At 48.3% G+C, this 21,420-nt stretch overlaps 1 protein-coding gene across 1 annotated transcript; it reads right to left on the bottom strand.

Moving 5' to 3' along the window:
* Nucleotides 1–4,786: 4,786 nt before the first annotated feature.
* Nucleotides 4,787–7,076, bottom strand: LOC144119983 (uncharacterized). The gene is made up of 2 exons (XM_077652473.1): nucleotides 6,815–7,076; nucleotides 4,787–5,004 (listed from the first exon to the last, which is right to left on the bottom strand). Exons 1-2 carry the CDS (start codon nucleotides 7,074–7,076, stop codon nucleotides 4,787–4,789), a joined length of 480 nt encoding a protein of 159 aa, XP_077508599.1.
* Between the last annotated feature and the right edge of the window lie 14,344 nt (nucleotides 7,077–21,420).

Below are 21,420 nucleotides of genomic sequence, written 5' to 3' on the forward strand. Positions count from 1 at the left end.
TGAGCTGATTGTTGGCGCTCCTTCGAGCTGATCAAATGCGTTATTCATGGCTACCCTTAGACAAGCAGCCGTTGCAGCTTAAAAATCAAATCAACATTTCCTCCCACATTTTTATGCTAGAGCGAAGATCATAATTATGCACCCTTTTATAAGTTGAGCCACGTCGCTCTTGCCGTCGGTGCAACCGAGCACGGCGGGAGGGGAGGAGAGCGAGCACGCTCCCCTCGAGATCGGCTCTGTCGAGCGAACTACCGCCGCTCGCTCATAGATGGCGCCAGAGTGGTGCTCACGCCGTCTTTCATCTCTACTGCATGTGCTGGGGTATGTGCTCAGGTACAGTAAGAAGCATATTTTATTTTATTCTCATCATTGGGGTTTTCCACGTTCACCACAGTTATACCAATTGCGAAACAAGGTGTTCATTATAAGTAAATGATTTCACACATCGAATTTTAGTAAAAACTCCACGCTGCTATTCTTAGACCCAATGCCATAGTTGGCCACTGCCAGGTCTCCAGACTGTCCTTTGCCTACAGTGTAAACTTTTTTTTTATTACTGGGGATTTCATATCTCCATAAGAACTTTCAACGATCTGGTTATCATGGCTAAATATAGGCGCGTTGTTCCCTACCACCTTCAATGTGTACCTTTATTTGGCTTAAATGCTATTACTGACTCCCTTCCGTTAATACAATAAATTCCTCAATATTTCCCGTTACATTGACTACACCTATTTATCGCCTGTGCGCTAATTCGCAGAATATTAGTATAAGCCCACCCTTTAGCACTGTGAATGCTCGTCTGTCCTCCTACCCTCACTAAACTCTGACATTCCGTTCACGACCCACTATTTCTTTGAACAGCATTGCTAAACTACCCTTATTGGATAAGTATTCTAGAGTTAAATTTTGCCAATTTCAGTTTCTAATGGCGGCTTCTGTGCAGCCAGATATTGTTAGCAACCTCCACTGCATCACAGGCCCAACCCCCACTTTGGTTAGCTGCTCTGGAGCCGCTAGGGACTGAAGGCCGAGTGTTAAACGGCGTATTTCTGTAGGAGGTTGTGGCAGAGTACTAAAATAGGGTGGCCGGTTTGGCCAGGTTAGTTATTGTACTGGCGATGGAGTATGTAGTCGGTTGTGGTCACTGAAATCAGGCTGCACTCCATGCCTAGTTAGGCAATTCCATTGACACACGAATTTTTGTTAAAAGCCAGTCGAGAATTGCGGGGCACTGGGATTCAAACCCCGGTTCTCTGGCACACGAGGCAGATCCTCTACGTCCACTTCATTGCTGCCGTCAAGTGGACCCTAGCGAAAGATTTATCATATTGCATAGTTGATTGCACGCTGCTGAGTATTTATGAGATCACGGCAGCTAGGTCCCGTAACATAGCCTGCTTCTATTACGCTAATGTCTTCCATCTAAATGAGAGCAAGCCACACACATATATGAATTTCGTTGACTACAGCAACCAATTGTTACTTCAAGGCAAGATGGCAGCTGCGAATAAGGGTTAGAAAATCTTGGAGTGAGGGAAGCATGGACAGACACCTATACCAATATAAAACTGTGACGTGCAGATTCTGTAGTTCCTTCTCTTCTTCTCTGCATTAAATGTGTGCCATTTTTCATAAATGTTTGTCAAAATCATCGTTAAAGAAGCCAAATTCAAATATTTCGCCATTCTGGTGCACAGTAAAAGCGTCGAAACAGATTAAATTAAGGCCATGTTGGGGAGTGCGACCAGACGGATGACGAAGGCAACATCTTGGCATACACACACAGAAAATAGCGCTAAAAATAGCGTGACGCCAACTTACGCGTTCGTGTCGCAGAGTCAGCCATCTGCCTTGCTCCTCTCCCGCTTGTCTGCCGCGAGATGGCAACACGCTGATATACCCGTGGGCCTCTCCAAGAAAATTGTGCTATTTAGAAAAGGAACACTGCGAACGAGAGAGACCAGCGCTGTAATCATGAGGATAAATGATAATGACACCCGCCGATCATAGGAAGCATGCTGTAATCGGAGGGAATGCAGCTTGCCAATGTGCAGCATAAGCTATGTGATAACTCACGGCAGTGGCCTTTTCGAGATTCTTCTCGAGGCCTAAGAGCCAAGAAGGGCTCTTAGGAAAAGGAAATGATCGTGGCACTTACCTTCCCTTTATTTTCTTCTCTGATTGCAGCTGATGCTGTTTACCGGGTAGCCGCTCGGTGAGAGCACTTCTTGTCTTTCGTCTTCTTCTAACCGTCTCCCCCTACTGGAATTTGGGGATGGCCAAACAGCTGAACACGGACGCAGGAAATACTTGAATTTTTCAGACTCAGAAAATTGGAGTTTTGAAGAAAGAAATATCGCACTAATAGTGCCACACCTTAGTGGACACCCGAACCACGCCTTAATAGAAGGGAGGAAGGTAGGGGGGAAAGAAAATCCTGAGCGAGAGGTGCCGTAGTGGAGGCCACCGGAATAATTTGGACAACCTGGCGATCATCAAAGCGACCTGATATCACGAAGCACGCAGGCGACTTTTGCATCTGACCTTCGTCGAAACGCGCCGCTGCGGCCGAGTCCGTACTAGAAAAAACTTGCTCTGTAGCCGAGCCCGCTAACCAATCAGCCATCGTGACGGGTTCCTGTTAAGAGTTGCCTTTCACAGCAATTCTTGAAAATATTTAGAATTCAAGGTTTGAAAAATGACAAGGAGAAAAGGGTGTGGTAATGAACAGCGCTATATTCCGACCGAAAAGCGAATGACGGATCATTTTAAATATCACTTCCGGTTTCTAACATTTCATTCTTAATAGGAAACTTATCCGCTATATGCATAAATGAATAATAGATGAAAACGAATAGCTTGCAGTGGCCGAAGCGCGGCCTATAGTGCACGCGCGGACCCTGTTTGCTTCCATGTGGGCCTCTGCAACACGCGTTCCAAAACGGGTTTTCAGTTAACATTCTCAGACCTGCGGAAAATGATGTGTTCGAACCTGAAGTAAAATCATTTTGAGAGCCACTATTAGCCGGAAAAGGAGGCAATTAAACACAAAATCAACCTAATAATTACAAGCCTAGCAACATCATGACACCATTATGGGGAATAGTGCCATAACAGAATAATACCCACGGAGAATTTGATGCCAAACCATTTTTGAAAACCAAAAATGCCGTTGTCTCAAGGCCTGCACCACAAGAAAATCCCGTGTTTTGTGCCCTCAAAACCGCAGCTGAGTGCTTCAAGCTCGCAGGAACCAAATTGGGCTCTTAGGAGTCTTTCCTGATAGAAAATGACTAGCTTTCTGAAGATAACAGACACAAAATTGCATTCAAGTTTTGCGGTATTATTGAGGTAAATATTGGAGTAAAGGGTGGGTGTAAGAATCACAGAACTATTGATACGGCACAGTTGAGAAGATACCAAGGTTCGAAGCTGCCAGACGTTTCTTTCAATAACAAAAAAAAAATAGGAATGAAAATTTTAAACCTTCAATTTTCTTCCCTCGACTAATAATAGACACGCCTTTCGGTTTTACCTCGACTGAATTTTTCTCTCATCAGGAGACCCGGCATAAGCCTTTTAAATTTCATGCCATTGAATCTGTTATTCCGGGTGCGGGAACTTGCATTTTGCTCGTGAAATGTTTTCTTCTCTTTTAATTATTAGTGTCACTGTGGACGTTTCCGTTGCAGAGCAGTCAGGTGTCTGCTAATCTTTACCTTTTCCCTATTAGAGATTATTCCGAATTATAAATAGCTCAAACATTTATAGTAGTGCACCTAGCGACTTGAATGCATGAGTTTTGAGTTGATTTTTCAGCCCCGATTTAAAGCTTGACCGTTTTTGGAAACAACACAGATGAACCTAGTGAATTACAAGTTGGCAGTACTACAAATGGAGCCGCAGGTGCATTCTTAATCACATTTAACCTGTTTTCAAGGATGCTTATAATCCAGTTGGTTGCATAGTGCTTAGAGGCCACTACCCTGCCAAGCATGTGATATTTCCCGCAGAGATTAATTTATTTGTGAAACGGCGGCGATGTCCTGAGGGATGTTCAGTGGCCTTCTTGGCCACTGCACTTTATTATGGTAAAAAGAAGTGTATGGGCTAAAATGATCCAAGTTCATGGCACAGACTCCCATAAGTGCTCAGGCTTCAAGAAGCGGTAGGTACTGGGGCAATTAAATGAAATCTGAAGAACGGATGGCCTACGCACTCCGCTGTTCGCTTTCTTTTTATCGGGCTTGTATAATAGTGGCCGCATATAGATGCTGTAGTCATAAACGGCTCTTGTGTACTTTTGTTACCTCCGAGGTACAGCACGCATCTGAAGAAAAACAATGTCCGGAAAAAGGAGCCACCGCGTCGTTCGAATTTCTTCTAATATGCCCTGTACTGCGTGGGTCAAGTTGAGCAGGCCATTGTCTCTGCTTTTCAGGAGTACATTCTACCCGTTAAAACAGCTATGAACCTCCTGAAGTCTCAACCGCGAAAACGATACCTCCCCTAGACATAGCTTAGTCCCCGGGGGTCCGAAATGCCCCAGTTCAGGGCTCAAAAGCAACCCCTTTGGACTTCGATGTTTTGACGTAGTCTGTTCTATATTAATGCTCGGAATCAATACCCTTATACATTTAGACGGCATGAAGGTAAATTGATTTATTCATATAAGAATCGATACACTCTGACCCTGTTAATGTTAAGAATTGAAATTGACGATAAAATTTTCGCTGAAAATGCAAGTCCTGTGTAAGCTCGGAAATTGCACATGCTCTCGTGCTCAGTCGAAGTTGCCCAGACGCAGCTCGAGTGCGGCATCGATGAGGCGCGAAAAGAGAGCGAAGATCTGCTGGTCGTTGCGCAGAAGGAGCACTACCAGGCACGTCACGGCGGCGCTTGACAAGAAGACCAGGCAGCACAGCAGGCAGAAGCCAGCTGTGGCAGCCCGCCGCCGCGCATGGGCGTAGTGCCATTCGTCGTCGTGCAGCCCGGCATGCCCTGCGTGTTAGAGGAGGCACTCCAGATTAGAAAAAAGGTTTAGGACTCCACTGAGTGTTTTCCGGTCAGTGGTTGCTCACGAAACGCGACCGCGCAGTTTTCTTCTAGTTTCAGATATCTATGAGCACAAAGCTGACCTTGCTTTTCATGTTTCTCATTATCATTCGAAGCGTTCTTTAATGTCTGCATCTTTCTGGCCGAAGAAAATGGAGTTCGAATTGCAGCCGGCTGTGGGTTTTTCTGTTTCAGGGAGCACACATCTCTTAAGTATGTAGCAACTCATTATCCTCACTAATGACTGCTTGTGTGCATTACATTTCTCGGGCCGAAACTGGATAGTTAAGAGTTAAAACAGATCATAGATAATATGCGATAATACGCAGAAAAAAATGGTTCTCCTCCTAAAGTTTCATAGACAACGTGCTGCCGTAGCAGTAGACGTGTTCTTTACTGCTTGTTCATAATTTTGTTGAAATCGTAGCGCTAGTGCAACGTTTATGTGAAGCCCCGAAGTAGAGTAGACTTGCAATCAGGGAGTAATAAGAGGAAAGCTTTCAGAGACACCTGGTAATTGGCGATCTTAGTTGGTGGTACGGTTTGACCCTCGATCCAGAAATTTTTTTTCAACTTTTTTCAGCTGCACAGCTATCTTTTGTAGGCGTTTGCTTATGCCTGGGTGGATCCTGCTCTGTAATTACTTCATTAATGTACATCCAGCTACACAATATACGCTAAATCGGTGAGATGAGCATATATTGCAAATGCTCGCTCATTGCCAATGCTATCACGATCACTACACAAACCGCAAACTCAGCTAAAGCTGCATAATGTGGCAGATATGTCTTTGAGATGATCTGCCTCCAAGTTCATGTTATTGCCGCCTCTAGACGAGCCCTCCCTGTAGCATCGCTATTGATTTCCGTGTTAGTAGCGCATTCTTTCAATAGATCTGATAATATGCGCATCTTTTGAGCCGAATCTGATATGCATGACCAGCGGGTATCACGGACTGAACATTACCGCCGAAGGCGCCGAGGCTTGCGAGGAAGAGAAATTAAGGAAGAAAACAGCAGGTTATAAAATTTATTGCGCCTCAGAAAGTTTTGTTGAAGTGCAATGAACACTTACAGTTGCGGTAAATCCCGCGAGTGTCATCAATGCCCAAGAGAATTTCGAATTTCCAACCTGCTCAAAATACACAGTATTTCGAACACTTTGAAAAGAAGCTACGCGGCTTTTAAAAGGTTTCTGCGGTAAAAAGGTCATTTCATACTACACACAACCCGCCGTTCGAATAAAAATATAATCTTCAAGCAATGTTTCCGCCTTTGCGTAGCAATACGCCAGTTTAAGCTACAGATGACACAGGTAAGCGCGTTGCACTCGGAATAATATCTTAATGCTGAACAGACCGTCTTACTTAGCACAGTCACTACCAAAGCGCTTGTGCACTTTTGTTCTGGCGTGCATGCAAAAACAGCTCATCTCAATTTCCTGCAAACACAGCGTTGCCATAGATCACTGGTCACTTGTGGTAACAGTAATTACTCAATAGGCAGTCTATAGCAGGGAAAATGTGCTAGTGAACTCGTAATCTCTATTTAGCTGTCATTTTTTTTACTTTTGTAGAGCTTAAAAGTGAAAAATTCTTTTGCATTTGATTTCACCTACGTGATGCAAAGTACATGAAGGATCAGCTCATTCCCTGTAAGAATAGCCGAAAATTATTTCAATTCCCCGCTGTATTAAATACATTGGCGTGTGATAATGTCATACAGTTACATATTAGGCATAATGTTTTGCCGCTCACCTCGTTCGGCCTGTCTCTCCTCGAGAGGCGATATGCTTCCATGGCGGTCCGCGTCGTCCAAGCTTGTGGTTCCATCACTATCTACCGAGGATGCGGTGTCGCTGGCTTGCATCGCAGACAACACCGCGGACGAATCCACGATTACACCCCCGACTTGGAAGTCACCGCCTTCGTGGACACTCACCATGGCTTCTTCTTCTTCTTCTTCTTCACCCCAGGTATATGGCTTCTTTCTCTGCTTCTTCTTCTTCAGGCAAGTCATCAATATCCGCTGCGCGCTCTTCGTCGTCGCATCTTCCGTCCGGTCGAAATGTAGAAATCGGCATTGCGTTAGTCACATTTTTATTTAGTGCTGTTTATTTTCTTTTTATCGATAGACATTAAGCCTCGGATATAAAAATAATACGCACATACAGAGGCAAAGACGGTCAGGCAATCTTATAGCACATATCTTATAGATTAATGTGAACGCAAAATCACAGTCTTCCAAACTACCGCTGAAAATAATAGGCTCCTTTAGAGAAGCTCAGGCCTCTAACTTCTGTCAATTGTAAATGCAAATTTGCCTCCCGCAAAAGAAAGCTTCAGGACATAACCATTATGAACATATTTACAGTGGCACCTTGGGTTTACATAAGGCTCAGATGCCAGAATTCTTGGATTTCTCTAGCCACAGCAGGTGTGGACCTGTCGAGTGTGAACCAACATATCGTGTCCGCGTTGTGCTCAATCTGCTTAATTGTGAGGAAAGAACGTTTGCGAATAAGACATGTATTCTCACTTGAGAACGATGCTTGCAGGTTGTCGCACGTATATTATAAACTTTAAATGTGCAAATTGTTTGAAGAAGCAATACGATGCAGCGGCTCCCATAGATGCCGCCACCGTATACGTTGGTTAGCGGTTAAGCGCATGCTCTTTTAAACTGACACTGAGGATAAATTTAAGTTGGCTTGTATCAATAGAATATCAGCTCCTGATCACAAAAACACCGGTCTTACTGAAAACAAAGCTCTTATAAGGTAGAAAATAGTAAGAACCAAAATACAGGTATCGCCACCACAGGCCAATCTCGCAAGTAGAAGCGTGGTGACGCCATAGGACAAGAGACGCCACCTTGGAGGAATTTTCCGTCCTACTTGGTAATCGCGAATCTCTGAGGCTGACAAAGGTAGGTTGCGCAGATCTATATTGAAGTAAGTTTTGTTTTAAAACCAATAGTGCACTTTTATCACACAAGGTAGGCACGCAAAAGACAACCTGAATGTTCGAAGCAAAGAAAACGGATGCTTGGCGGCGCCACAGGCGGCCAGAAGAGTTTCGATTTTTTATGGCGCTTCGCGTCTATAAGCTTTGCGTGCCCCGTGGTTTTGTTTTTGACGCGCTTCTATTTATAAGCCCCGTACAGCAGAGGAACTCCAAGTGCCGCTTCAAGTGCTAGTTAACCTTTGAAGGAGCCTGTTAAGGCTTGTCAGATGATCGCCACGGTCGATGAAAAGCTATGATGGCACGATGATCGGTGATCGTACAAGGCAGCACTTGTGTATTCGCACGCTTGCCCGGCGAAATATTCCCGGCTGTGACAGTCAACTTCAAACTACTTAACGGAAATCGTTTATTAGGGACGGGAGGCAAGGTACAAGGCAGTTCGAAAAATTGCTGATGGCCTAGCTCTGTTAGGCCAGGATATACCTAGCGAAAACGCGGAGATTTCTGCATCAGAAGAGAGCATTCTCTAGATGCGCCTTTATTGGCGGCTGTAATTTGAGCCGCCGTGGCGGATCGGTAGCGTTTCCGCCTCTAACGCCGGAGGCCCTGGTTCGATTCCGAACCTCGGCACCGGACTGCTCTTGTTTTATTCACTGAGTGGGCGGGGGGGTTTCAGTGGCTTTCATGGATGCCGCCGCTGAATACGTTGGTTAGCGTTTAAGAACAGCCTTTGTTAAGGCGCGTTTATGCAGCGGCGAGGCGCACGCGCGCGCTGCACGGCGAAGTCATGTCGGTCAACGCGTCACCCTCTATACTCCAAATGCGCTTGACCGCCGACGCGTTCGGCGGCTTCGGCGCACTCTGACCGCACTGGCGGGGAGACTTGGAGCATGTCTCTATTTCGCGCCGAGTGCGCCAGCCGCCTCCGGCCCGGCCAGACTGATTTGGCTCCGCGGCGAGGTGCTTGTTATATTCAATAGCTGCGGCAGTTAGGCGGAGCTGTTCTCTTTGAGCTCGGCTATTTTAATCCATTCACAGTACATATCTGAACGCAAACTCAAGTTGGCGAGAGAGCCAGATCCAGTGGACCCGTTGGATCCAGCGGAAGCCGTTGAAGCTTCGAGCGCCGGCTTTGGTTTCAAGCCGCCGAATTTAAACGCTACCGCCCTCGAGCATCCATTTGTTTTTTGTGGCAAAAAAATAAATAAATAACTTGCCCTTGCAACCGCGGGAGACCTCGACGCCGCCTGCTGCGCCGTGCAACCGCGCCGTTCAAGGAATCACAATCCGTTGGCCCCAAAGCACCGGCCAGCCTCCGATGGGCGCAAGGCGCCGACATTGTCCTGGCCCCTTGCGACTCCAAGCCCTGGGGTTCTGATATTTAGTTTGCAACGGCTGCTCTCTAAGGAAGAGGGAAACCATTCGCTGGCGCCTAACCTAACTGTGCTCCCTCAAAAGCACCGCACGCTGTGAGAATGAGGTCGCTGAAATGCAGGCCAGAGTTTTTGCGAGAACTATGTCGTCGTGTTCGGGAACGGTATTCATCGTAACGCTGGCAAGACGCCGGTGCAAACGAAAACGAAGCGACAGTGGCGACCCCCGATAGATGCCTTCAACGTGCGGCGGCAGTAGCTTCCATTTCGGCAGCTGCTAGACCGCACCACTAGCCGCAGAAATCACGGAGTCACCGTTTATGTCACGTCGCACGTCACACCGTTCTGTGTCGTCATAAAAGTTGTCCGTGTCGTCATAAGAGTTCTCGAGTTTGAATCGGAGCGCCGGGAAAAAAATTTTCAACTTCGTATCCAAATTTCTTTGAAATAAATGCATCTTTCGCTCCCGGACAAGCGTCAACAAAGCCATGAAATGCCGAACTATCAGATAATGCTAACAAAAAAAAAATTTGATAGGGTTCTCCTCAGTGTCCCTTTAAGGCGCGTTTATACTTCGGCATAACGCGCAGGCCTTTTCAGAGGCTGTTTCAATGCACGTTAAACTCAACTCACTAAAAAAGAGGAGACGATCATTAAATATGGCGGCGCGACCTTACGTTTGTATTAGTGGTTTTACTTTTCGCTTCTACCTTGACTGCTGTCTCATTGCGTCTTGGAAATCAATTTCGCGCCTGCTGCCTCGCTCTTCGTTTCGCTGTATAGGGTTCTGGATAGTGCTGATGAGTCGGGAGGTGCTTTGTGGTGCTTCTGGAGGATGAGGCCTCAGTCATGCAGGCTTCAAACGCCGCCAGCCGTTTTGAGACATGTCACTCGATCATACTGCTGACGCTGTCGAGTATGAATATGTGATAGAGGTAAAGGAGATAAGATGTTTGGGAAGCTGGTAAAACCGGGACAAAGGAAGTTACCACGAACAACGAAGCATTAAAAAATTTTTCGAGCGATCATACCATGTGATGCAACAAGTTCGCGTTTGCGGTATTGGTTCGGTATTTAACTCTGATACTGATCACCTCCCCCAGACGTCTTTATTAATGAATTAAGGCTTGACAGTCCCGTTAGGAAGATTTAACAGAGTGGAGAGGGGAAAGGTGGGGACAGGCCGGATAGTGCGTGACGTACACCGCGAAAGGACACGAACATTCAGCGACGAATGATTCCATTGATCTGGCTCAGGATAAGACAGCCCAAATAATCTTCCCCGCTGATTTAAATGCCCCGTCACCACAGAGCCTAGCTGGGAGCAGACCTAGGTAGGAGCAGCTTTTGCTGCCACTGCGCGCCCCGTACAACCCCCGACAAGCGGAAATGTGTCGTGCATTGGCGTCTGGAGTGTGAAGCCTCGATTGCCTCCCTCTCCACTTCTGTCTGGTTCTGAAGGGCGGAGATAAGCGGTTGACGCCTCTAGGTGATGATGGTGGGTGGATGACGGGCTCCTCTCACTCTTTTAGAGCTGGCACTTATAGCATGTAGATGCTCTCTCATAGCTTTTAGCTCTTACAGATGTAGAGGCCGCATGTACAGCGCGTGAAGCGGTAGCAGTTGCCTGCAATCAAATGCTACTCCACCCCCTAACACACCGTCTTCTCTCGGCCTCTACACCCGAGGAGGCGTGCGAGACCGCCATGGCCCTAGCCCTTGCAAATTCAGACTCCCCATACATCTTCAGCGACTCCAAAACAGCTCTGTCCAACTCAGCCAGGGACAGGATTCACACCCCTACCTGGCAATTGTTGAATACCCCTACCAAAAATTTACCGCGCAAGGTAGAGCTCCAGCGGGTGCCGGCTCACTCTGGGAACCCTGGAAACGAGGCTACCGATAAATTGGCCAAAGGTTTGATTCGTTGGGCTCAGGACAGATTCGATCCGGGAATCTCGAGGGAGCGGGCGCACACCTTTGCGAATCTCACGAAAATACACCCTTTGGACCGTCGGACTTACCCCATCCCCACCACTCTCTTACGCACTCCCAACAGACCTTCTTCGGACGCCTCCAGAGTCGCTCACTGACCTCCCCTCAGCTGTTATCCCACTATTGTGGGACGCCCCCTGCATGCTCCCTATGCGGCGGCCCTCACGCCGCACTCTCCCACATCCTCTTCGGCTGTCCTGCTGACCCTCTCCCGCAGGTACAGCACGCCATCTCGAGCTGGGAGGGCTGGGAGGTCCTGCTCACGTCTGCAGACACGACATCGCCGCTTGCTGCAGTGACTCGGGTTGCCGACGTCATGTCCCGACATGACCTACTTGATGCAGTTCGGGACCGCGCAGTGACCCAGCATTGCCTAAAACTCACTTGCGAAATAAAGTTTTTCCGTCTCTCTTATAGCATGCCACTGTCGCATTTGCCTGTCACATTAGCCGGCTAAGAGCAACCAACCGCCAGTATTTACACGCGCATGGATTCAGAACACTACGCACCCTGATCCAAGAGAGATTTGTTCTTTTGTGGTCAGTGAGACGACAAAGCGTTCTCTATCAAACGGAATGAAGAACGCCAAGGTTCAGGCTCTCGAAAGTCGGCGGAGTTTGTCTATGCAGTTATTACGAGCATATGTAATAAAGGTCATACATTTTAGAAACACTTTCGCAGTTAAGAATGTACAAAGACACCCCAAATCCTCAGAAAGCGCAAGCGAAAGTGAATTTGCACAACAATCCTAGTATTTATGCACCAGAAGTGCCCCCGGTGACAGCACGGATTCGACCTTATCAGCCGTGCTGTCACCTTTGCTGAGCTATTCTTGGCAGCCACACAGATCAGGCTCAATGTGTTTTCGAATGTGTTTCGGATCATTGTGGCAATGAACGATTGCACTTCCTCTCCATGCCAAGTAAGGCCATCTTGTCAAAGACGTTGCTGATATACGATAAGCTGTGCGTGTCACAATACAGCACGTTAAGGCGCGGATGCCCTGGACGGTTACCCGCCTTCCCACTACCGGTCTTTGTGGCACATTAAGTTCATTAGGCCGGTCGACATGTGCGTCCGGTGGACCAAAAGAAGGAATTCGCAAAAATTCGACTTGTACACATAAAACAGCTGGGTATTTATATGAGAAGGAAATTTTTACAACATAAACGGAAATATTACTTAGAGGGCGGCAAGGCTACATAAAAGTTAATTCAACAAATTCTACAAAACTAGCATAACGTTGCAGGAGCAATTATCTCGCAGTATATACAAGATTAATTACATGGTTACAAAAAATAAACTAAGGCGACACCAAAAAGATGCAAGCGATGTTAGAATGTACGAGCACACAACAAAAACAATAAAAAGCAATGTGTGCGAATGTATTGTTCAGAAAAGTACAATACGAGCAGAGTTCTCATGTTCCGCGGGAACAGAGCAGGGGGTGACGGCGAGGTGGTAGTAGCAGGGTCACGTTTGTAGGACGACAGATGATGGGTTCTGCTGGAGGAACCCGGGAGACTGAATCTCTCTAAAGCGCACTGCCCATCGACGGGACGAGCCCGTCTTTTTATCCCTTCTTCAAGGTTTCACGGAGCATCCGTCAAGATGTCGAGCTGCCGGGTCACTGCTCCGAGGTTCATGCCTGAACTGGCCCGGCGCTGGGAGGAGAGGGGGGCGGGGGAGGGGTGGTGGTGGAGGAGGGCTCGCTCGTATGGATAGGTATTCAGAGGCGGCTTGTGTCAGTGTTCAACGTCATAAACAGAACCCTCAATGGTAATCCAAGTCGTCCCAGCGATTAGTTTCCGGAGCTTATTTTCAGCACGAGTGTAGAGAAACTACGAAGGCGCTATGCGACAGCCCTTATATGGAGACCGCAGCCTTCTCTCAGAGGACTAATTCAAGGCAGATTTCTCCTCATAAAATACCAGCATTAGGTGCACATGACCGAGATTCTCTCTACTGTCACGGCAATTAGATTGTTTCGACGCGAGTTACCCTATAACCTATGTCCTGCAAAGTTCGAATTTTCTACATTGCAGCCGGACACATTTGTTGTCCCAAATCCAAACTCAAACTGAAACATTGCTTCACTTAGAGCAACCAGGAGAGCAAAAGTACAAAAGGAGACGAAACATTTTTCTAAAGAAAATAATTATCTCATAAAAGAGGAAAGTTGGAAGCGTTTAAGAGAAATAGCAAAAGAGAAACGACCCACAATGGTGCGCCATCTATATAAAATTATCCGCTGGCCTTGCTCGCTCCTTCCTTTTCGAACCTTATTGTCACTTAAAGCTTATTGGCTGAAAAAACTAGATCCCCCTCAGATTCCAGCGTTGTTTGGATCGTGCTGGAGTAGGTGTGGACTCTTGCCACCACAGGAATGGAGAGCAGGCTGTCCAGCGATTTGCCAATGCTTCCCCAAGTCACGGTCGAAAGGTCCTGCTGGTCTTTACAGCTGCTGCTGCTTTCGGGCGGAACGGTTGTCTGTTGTCGGTTGTCGGTTGGCGTCACGACGTGCTGGTTCGCACTTGACGGACGGTCTTGGCGCCGGCGCTGGCTTTTCACGTCGGGCAGCGAGGACACATTCCTTCCATTCTTCCTTCTCACCTGCGCCTGAAAATAGGTTAGGTCCACTAAGATACAATTTCACCAGTAAGGTTAATGCCTCAACTACTTCACTAGAGTAAAAAATTCACGAGCGTCGTCTTGGATGGCTAGTTACACAAAATTTTCGAGGCATGGAACATTAGCAGGGAGAAGCTATTACCGGACAATAACTACTTCAATCGATTCTTCAATATACGACGTGCCTACTGCCTCATCAGTAAAAGCAAGCATTCCTGCGGCTTTGCTCTCGGTTTGTTTTGGATGAAATTTTTGTCCCCAGTCTATAAAGGCTAGGCGCTACACTCTCTCTCGCCCCCTGAAATACTAATTTGCCATCGCTGCTTGTGAGATTCGCTACACAATAACACAGAAAATGCGGATGCCTAAAAACCATTCCCCACCCAAAACATGTCTGAGACAAAACAAAAGAGCGGCTACTCTAATGCTACCTTCCGTTATGATTATTATATTCACTCAAGTATTGTGTACGAAGCGTCATTAAGAATTTCAGTTTGAATGTCCTCGAAGTGCACGAAGATTTCAAAAACGCACCAGACAAAATGTTTCTTTGGCCCTCGATATTTTTAGTAGACCACTCCGGCTTTACTCAGAACCTTGTTGTTTAAAAAACCTCAAGCCACACCTTTTCGGCCGTAGTGTCGGTCTTCCATCTGCCTTTCTTCACGTTGATGTGACGAGGAGGCGTGCTGATGGTTTGCAGGAGCGGGTACTTGGCACTGCGTGAACTTCGAATGGAGGAATCGCTCCGCGAGCTAAGCAGTGAAATATCAGCTAAGCAGTGAAATTAGCCTTCAATTGGACATGATTCTTACTTTCCCGATTAAAAAACTAAGAGTTCAGCAAGCCACTCGTCATGCCGTGTGCATATTCTTGCACCTTCAGCGCAAAGTTCCATGACCACTGCTAAATTGAGAGGAGCAGCCTGCATTCCTTAACTAAAAATATATATTTTCACGCAAGCTGTCACTTTTCACCAGAACACGCAGAAAATTTTTAATTTATAGTCATCTCCATTTCGTCTTTTAAACGCTAACAGCATAACAGAGTAAAATCTGTCTGCTTCTTAAAACAGAACATGACATAGGCTCACTATCAAATTACTTACCACTTGCTCATGCATTATAGGACGTATTATTTACTTTAAAATTAGCAGGTTTTTGGAAGCAAGAAAACAATTGGAACCTTAAGCGATAATTGCAGTACTTCAGCTGGCTGTTTGCCATTGCTTTCTGCGCACGTGGTAGGTATGAATGTTCATAGTAACAAAATAACTTACACAAAATATAGCTGCCAACGCACAACTCCGTTCTTCATGAAGATCGGGTGAAAACGTTCGAAAAGCTGAAAGTCAGGATGCAGGCAGCTCCCGGATTAATAGGCTTAATGTACTGTCGTGCTGCACCAAGATCTTGAGAAAATAAGCGTGCTGAGAGTAATTTAGGCTGGTGCTTGCTTGGAAACCTCAATAAGAAAATTAGAAAGTTTACTCTTGTAGCTCAAGTTTCGCCAACCTACGAGCGGATGCGCAAATATTGTTATTTCTTTAAATATGCAGTGGTACCTCGTTATTCTTGGCACCCTGGTTCCTGTGTAAGGCTTTACGTAAAGCGAATCGTCCGCAATAACGAATTTTGAAGAATTAAAATGCTCAGGAAAAACGTTTCCACTCCAGCTAGGTCCGCTTATGAGCTTATAGGTGGGCACTGCAGTAGCAATTAGAAAAAAACCTTGGGAGCTGCAAGTTCTTGATGCTAGTCGCCGTTATGATTAAACAATTCGGTGCAGTTAAGAGCACCCAGTATTCTATGAGACCCGTGACGACGTCCAGTGGCCTCATGACATATATCTTACTACGACTGTTCACATCTCCCCATCCGGTGGTACACATACGTGCTGAGTCGGCAGACAGCTGCTAAATGCAGGGTTCAATTTTCTGCATGCAACAGAGTTTTCATCCCTACTATTCATACAATCCAGCATTTGGGTAGTGTTCGGCAAAGCGTTCGGGAGAGCACCTTGAAGCTGTAAAGCTTCACCCCCTTCCCTCCCCCCAAAAAAGTGATAACACCCGCTTCCTACCCCCCGCTCCCAAAAAAAAGTGATAACTGAATCATGGGCACTTTCCCACTGCATTCCAATCAGTTCCTGCATTCAGAATACAGCAAAGGAAAGATCTGGTAGTTAAAGTAGTGCTTATATGAGCGAGAAAAAAATACATGCACATCAATAAACTATATGCATTCTCACTCTGAGCATTGTCCAGACAGCGAGTTTCTACATTAATCAGGCGTAAGCACATCGAACGAGTTTTGTCTCAAGGAAAACTCTCTGCAATTCGATTCGTCCATATTACAGGGTCGCACTGACGAGCCGCGACTGCATTTCTCTTTTAAAGTTTCATTTCTACCTTTGTTCGCGGTACGGTCCAGGTGACCACTTTCTACCGGTGTCCTACTAACGCATTTCCTTCAAACTGCTCACAGCCTAAACACAAACACTCAAAATCTATGACTTCGGCACCAAGCGGGCGCTCATGCATCCAGCTACATTATGAGTAGTCTGAAACGTGACCACCGCGGTCAAGCACTGCTGCTATTCCGGGATTGCTTGCATTACTGACCATATCGTTAATGTGCGAGGCGATGTGGGTCTTAACACGCAGCACCACGGAAAACACGTCTGAATAATGAACCGAGAGTTCCATATTGAAATCCTGAAAAGACAATTTTTCCTACGCGGCTGTGCTCAGTAGGTGGAAGCGCGTGCTGCAAAAAATATGGGGTGACAATCTGTCGTGAAAAGCCACGGGTAAGCAAGCAGTTTCTGGAACGAAAGCGTGGACGCACTTCTCTTGGATACGACTCTTAGCTACAGATCAATCGATATTCCAAAGTCGTTATTTCTCAGCGTTATCATGCGCCGAGCACTTATAAGAGCTTCAAGCCAGTATTTACTCAGTGTGTAAAGAAAGTTTGACATTTGTGAAACTAAGGCGAGTTGAGATAGCGTTTTTGCACAAATGAGCTCTTTGCGGGAAGGGGCAACATCTTCAGTTAAGAAATAAATAAAGCATCTAACTGTGAGAATATAGGCTCATCTACTCATGTCCATTTTCTGTCGGCAGCTTCAGAGGTAAGCAGGAAGTGATATTAAATTACTTCATTGTTATTGTTATCCATGCAAGTTCTGAATAGCCACACAGCCTTCCTGTGCCTCTCGATTTCAAGATTTTAATGCGACGTTTCTGAGCACAAAGCTCCTGATTCATTACGTATACCATAACTCCGATTTTAAGCACTAGAGAATATTATTGAATGTTGCGGGTTTGTATTAGTCATTTCTTTACAGCGAAGTATCAATGAACGCTGGATGCGTTTTAAAGCACTGTAAACAATATGAGGCCTAGGACAGAGAGAAAAGATTATTTATAGACAACCATTTTTTAAGCAGCTGGAGAGAAAACACTCGTGTTTGTCTAATGCTTCGCTAACTGAAATTTCCCTTAATACTATGCCTGCTTTTACAGGAGGAAGGGCGCTGAAATTTAAACCACTCGCTTTCTAACTTTCTGCTCGCTTAACCACTGTCGAATCATCAAGGTTAGCGCCTAATTTGAAGGGTACTAAAAAATTCAGCCAAGGTTTGTAGCCACCCTGAGGCTGCGCTGCCATCCTGTGGCTGCGCCGGCACGCCGTCGCGTGGTTTGTCACGTGATGCGGAGCACCTGCCGGCGGCGCGGCGCGTGGCTGGTCACATGTTTTGTCACGTGATCAAATTCCAATCGGCCAGCTGTAGCTATCGAGTCACTCCAGGTTTAACCAGTGGAACGAAGAAGATGAACCGGCCCCGAAGCCAATGACGACGAAGCGCTCGCGCCGCCGGTTGAATGCTCGCGCTGGATGGAACACTGCCCCTTGTGTCTGGTCTCTCGGCTGTTTGCCTCGTAGATTGCCTGTGCCAAGGTCTTTGTAGCCGGCGCTTCCATCGTGCCAATAAACCGCTCTACATTTGGTGGAGGTTGCTGCGTTCCCATTTTCACCATAACCGTGGACCTTCGCAGCCGCACCATCCCGATGTCCACTACCAAGGCCAGTCAACAGCCCGCCGCCACGTCGCAGCCAGTCATCTGCTCCGGTGCCGTCCGGCAGCGCGACCCCGCTGTCTTCAGAGGCCATAGCGACCAGGACGTGGAAGATTGGCTGGAATCATACGAACGGGTGAGCCGCAACAACAACTGGGACGACCGCGTCAAGCTTACCAACGTCATCTTCTACCTCAGCGATGTCTGGAACCTCTGGTTCCGCAACCACGAGGCCGACATTCGCACTTGGGCCGTTCTAAAGAGCACCCTTGCGGAGGTTTTCGGCCGTCCTGCAGTGCGGAAACTGCGCGCTGAGCAAAGCCTGCGCGTCCGAGCTCAGCACACGGATGAGACTTTCACCAGCTACACTGAAGACGTAGTAGACCTCTGCAAGCGTGTTGATCCGGCTATGTCCGAGGCTGACAAGATCAAACACATCATGAAGGGTATCGATGACGATGCTTTTCAGCTGTGGTTAGCGAAGAGTCCCACCCCCGTTACCTCGGTGTATACCCTTTGCCAGAGTTTCGACGAGTTGCGCAAGCAACGTCTTTGCGCTCGTCGGCCTCCTCCGCCTGCCGACTCCATCTCCGGCCTGGCCATCAATCCAGATCTACTTGCTACCATCAAAGACTTTGTGCGGGACGAGGTCGGCCGGCAGCTCTCGCTCCTATCTCGCCAACATCAGACACCGACCCCCCTCAGCGCTGAGATCCGGCACGCCATCACGCAGGCGGTCGCTGGCGCCCTCCCTCCTCTTCCACAACCAGCGCCCTTGGATCCGCAGGTCGGCCTTCCCCCGACCCCGCCACCGCCTGTTGCTGCTCTATTGAGCTACGGTCCTCCAGTTGAAGTGCCGCCTGCCCCCCCTCCCGTGCCTCTCACGTATGCCGAGGCTGTCGCGCGACCACCGCGACCGCAGGCTTATACGTACGTTCCTCTAGTGGTGCCTGCGCCTGCTGCTCCACGGACCCGCTTCACGCCCCCTACCTACAACCCTTGGCGCACGGCTGACAATCGACCGATATGCTACGCCTGCGATCTTCCGGGCCACGTCGCGCGCCTCTGTCGACGTGCTTTGCATGTGCCTGTCCACCCTCTGCCAGACTACCCTGATGCAGACCGTACCTTTCGCCCACGTTTCGGACCACAACCTCAGGAGACCTCTCCTGACCGCGAGCACGGTCGCCAGCCCTACGTTTCCCACCACTCGCCTTCGCCTCGCCGCCGCTCATTGGCGCCCATGAGGCGTCGCAACGTCCGCGCCGATCCGGAAAACTAGCAGCCGCAGTTCCGGGGGCACGAACTGCGCACTCATCGCCCTTCTTAAGTCCTCGCCTTTCCCCGCCGAACCTTCTTGACATTTTTGTCGACGGAGTCAAGACACTTGCGCTTGTGGACACTGGGGCCACCGCTTCTGTTATTCACGAAAACTTCTGCCGCTCGCTTCGCAAAGTTACAACCCCATCTTCTGGACTCTCACTCCGTACCGCCAGCGCCGATACCGTTCATCCCCCTTCCGCTTGCACAGCACGCGTCGTCATCGCCGATGTTTTGTATGTTGTCGAATTTTTAGTCCTCCGTGCCAGCTTCCATGACGTCATCCTTGGATGGGATTTTCTCTCCCTGCACAGTGCCGTCATTGACTGTGCCCGTGCGCACGTCGTCTTCTCTCCACTCTGCTATGCGCTCCTCGACGAGCCTCCGATTCGTTTTGCTGCTAAGCTTGTTGTCGCCGAGGACACTGACATTCCCCCTGACAGTGCCGTGCTTGTCCCTGTTTGCGCCGCCTCAGTTTTTGACGACACCGTTCTCTTCATGCCTTCCCTGTACTTGCCTCTCGCCGACACCTATGTCTTCCCTTCGCCGTCATCGACATTCACCACGGTGCTGCCGCCATCCTCGTCTCTAAGCTCTCCCTGCTCCGTGGCGAGTGCCTCGGCCATTTTGAAACCGCTGTTTTGATCTCTTCCTTCGACACTGATGTAACCTCCTCCAGTGCCGAAGTCGCTGCCCTCACCCCACGTGGTGCTACTCCAGCTTTGTCATCGGACATTTTCGACCGCTGCATTGACCGCGCTCTCGACACTGCTCACCGCGCGCAGCTCCTTGCCCTGCTCAACCAGTTTCGCTCATCGTTTGACCATCAGTCGACTTCTTTGGGCCGTGCGACCACTATCGAGCACTACATTGACACCGGAACCCATGCTCCTCTCCGGCAGCGCCCCTACCGTGTGTCGCCTCCCGAGCGCCGCGTCATAACTGAGCAAGTTGACGACATGCTACAACGCGGCATTATTCAATCTTCCGCCAGTCCTTGGTCGTCCCCAGTCGTCCTGGTTAAAAAGAAGGATGGCTCGATACGATTTTGCGCGCACTATCGCCGGCTCAACAAAATTACGCGCAAAGACGTCTACCCGCTACCACGTATAGACGACGCCCTTGACTGCTTGCAAGGCGCCGAGTTCTTCTCCTCCCTGGATCTCCGTTCCGGCTATTGGCAAGTCCCGATGGCTGAGTCCGACCGTCCTAAAACGGCGTTCGTCACCCCTGACGGACTTGATGAGTTCAACGTGATGCCATTCTGCCTCTGTAACGCTCCCGCAACGTTTGAACAAATGATGGACAACATCTTGCGCGGCCTGAAGTGGACTGTTTGTCTCTGCTATTTAGATGATGTTGTCGTGTTTTCGCCCGATTTTCCGACGCATCTCAAGCGCTTGCGCCAGATACCGAGCTGCCTCACCAATACTGGCCTTCAACTAAATCTCAAAAATGTCACTTTGGTGCCCGGCAGCTGACAATACTCGGCCACCTCGTCTCCAAAGACTGCGTCCTGCCCGATCCTGACAAACTCCGTGCTGTCGCTGACTTCCCTAAACGGACTTCTACAAAACAAGTGCGCAGATTTGTGGGTCTCTGCTCCTATTTTCGGCGATTTGTTCCCAATTTCGCCTCCATCGTCGCGCCCCTGACGAAACTTCTTAATGGTCCCGCCGACCTGTCTTCGTGGGACTCGGCCTGCGACGACGCTTTTGCTGCGCTCCGTCGTTTTCTCACCTCACCACCTATCCTTCGACACTACGACCCCAGTGCCCCTACTGAAGTGCACACCGACGCAAGCGCAATCGGCCTCGGGGCTGTCCTTGCCCAGCGCAAGCCCGAATTTCCTTAATACGTCGTTGCGTACGCCAGCCGTGCCTTCACCAAGGCTGAGTCGAACTACACCGTGACGGAAAAGGAGTGTCTCGCCGTAGTGTGGGCCCTAACAAAATTCCGCCCATACTTATATGGCCGCCCGTTCACCGTCGTCA

The sequence above is a fragment of the Amblyomma americanum genome, chromosome 2 (genome assembly GCF_052857255.1).
Source record: "Amblyomma americanum isolate KBUSLIRL-KWMA chromosome 2, ASM5285725v1, whole genome shotgun sequence".
NCBI classification, from domain to species: domain Eukaryota; kingdom Metazoa; phylum Arthropoda; class Arachnida; order Ixodida; family Ixodidae; genus Amblyomma; species Amblyomma americanum.

What these genes read in the sequence shown, in the direction of transcription:
- LOC144119983 (XM_077652473.1), bottom strand. Translation starts at nt 7,076, where the DNA reads ATGACTTGCCTGAAGAAGAAGAAGCAGAGAAAGAAGCCATATACCTGG. An exon ending in GGAGAGACAGGCCGAACGAG is followed by an intron (nt 5,005 to 6,814) that starts GTGAGCGGCAAA and finishes TCTAACACGCAG; the next exon opens with GGCATGCCGGGCTGCACGAC.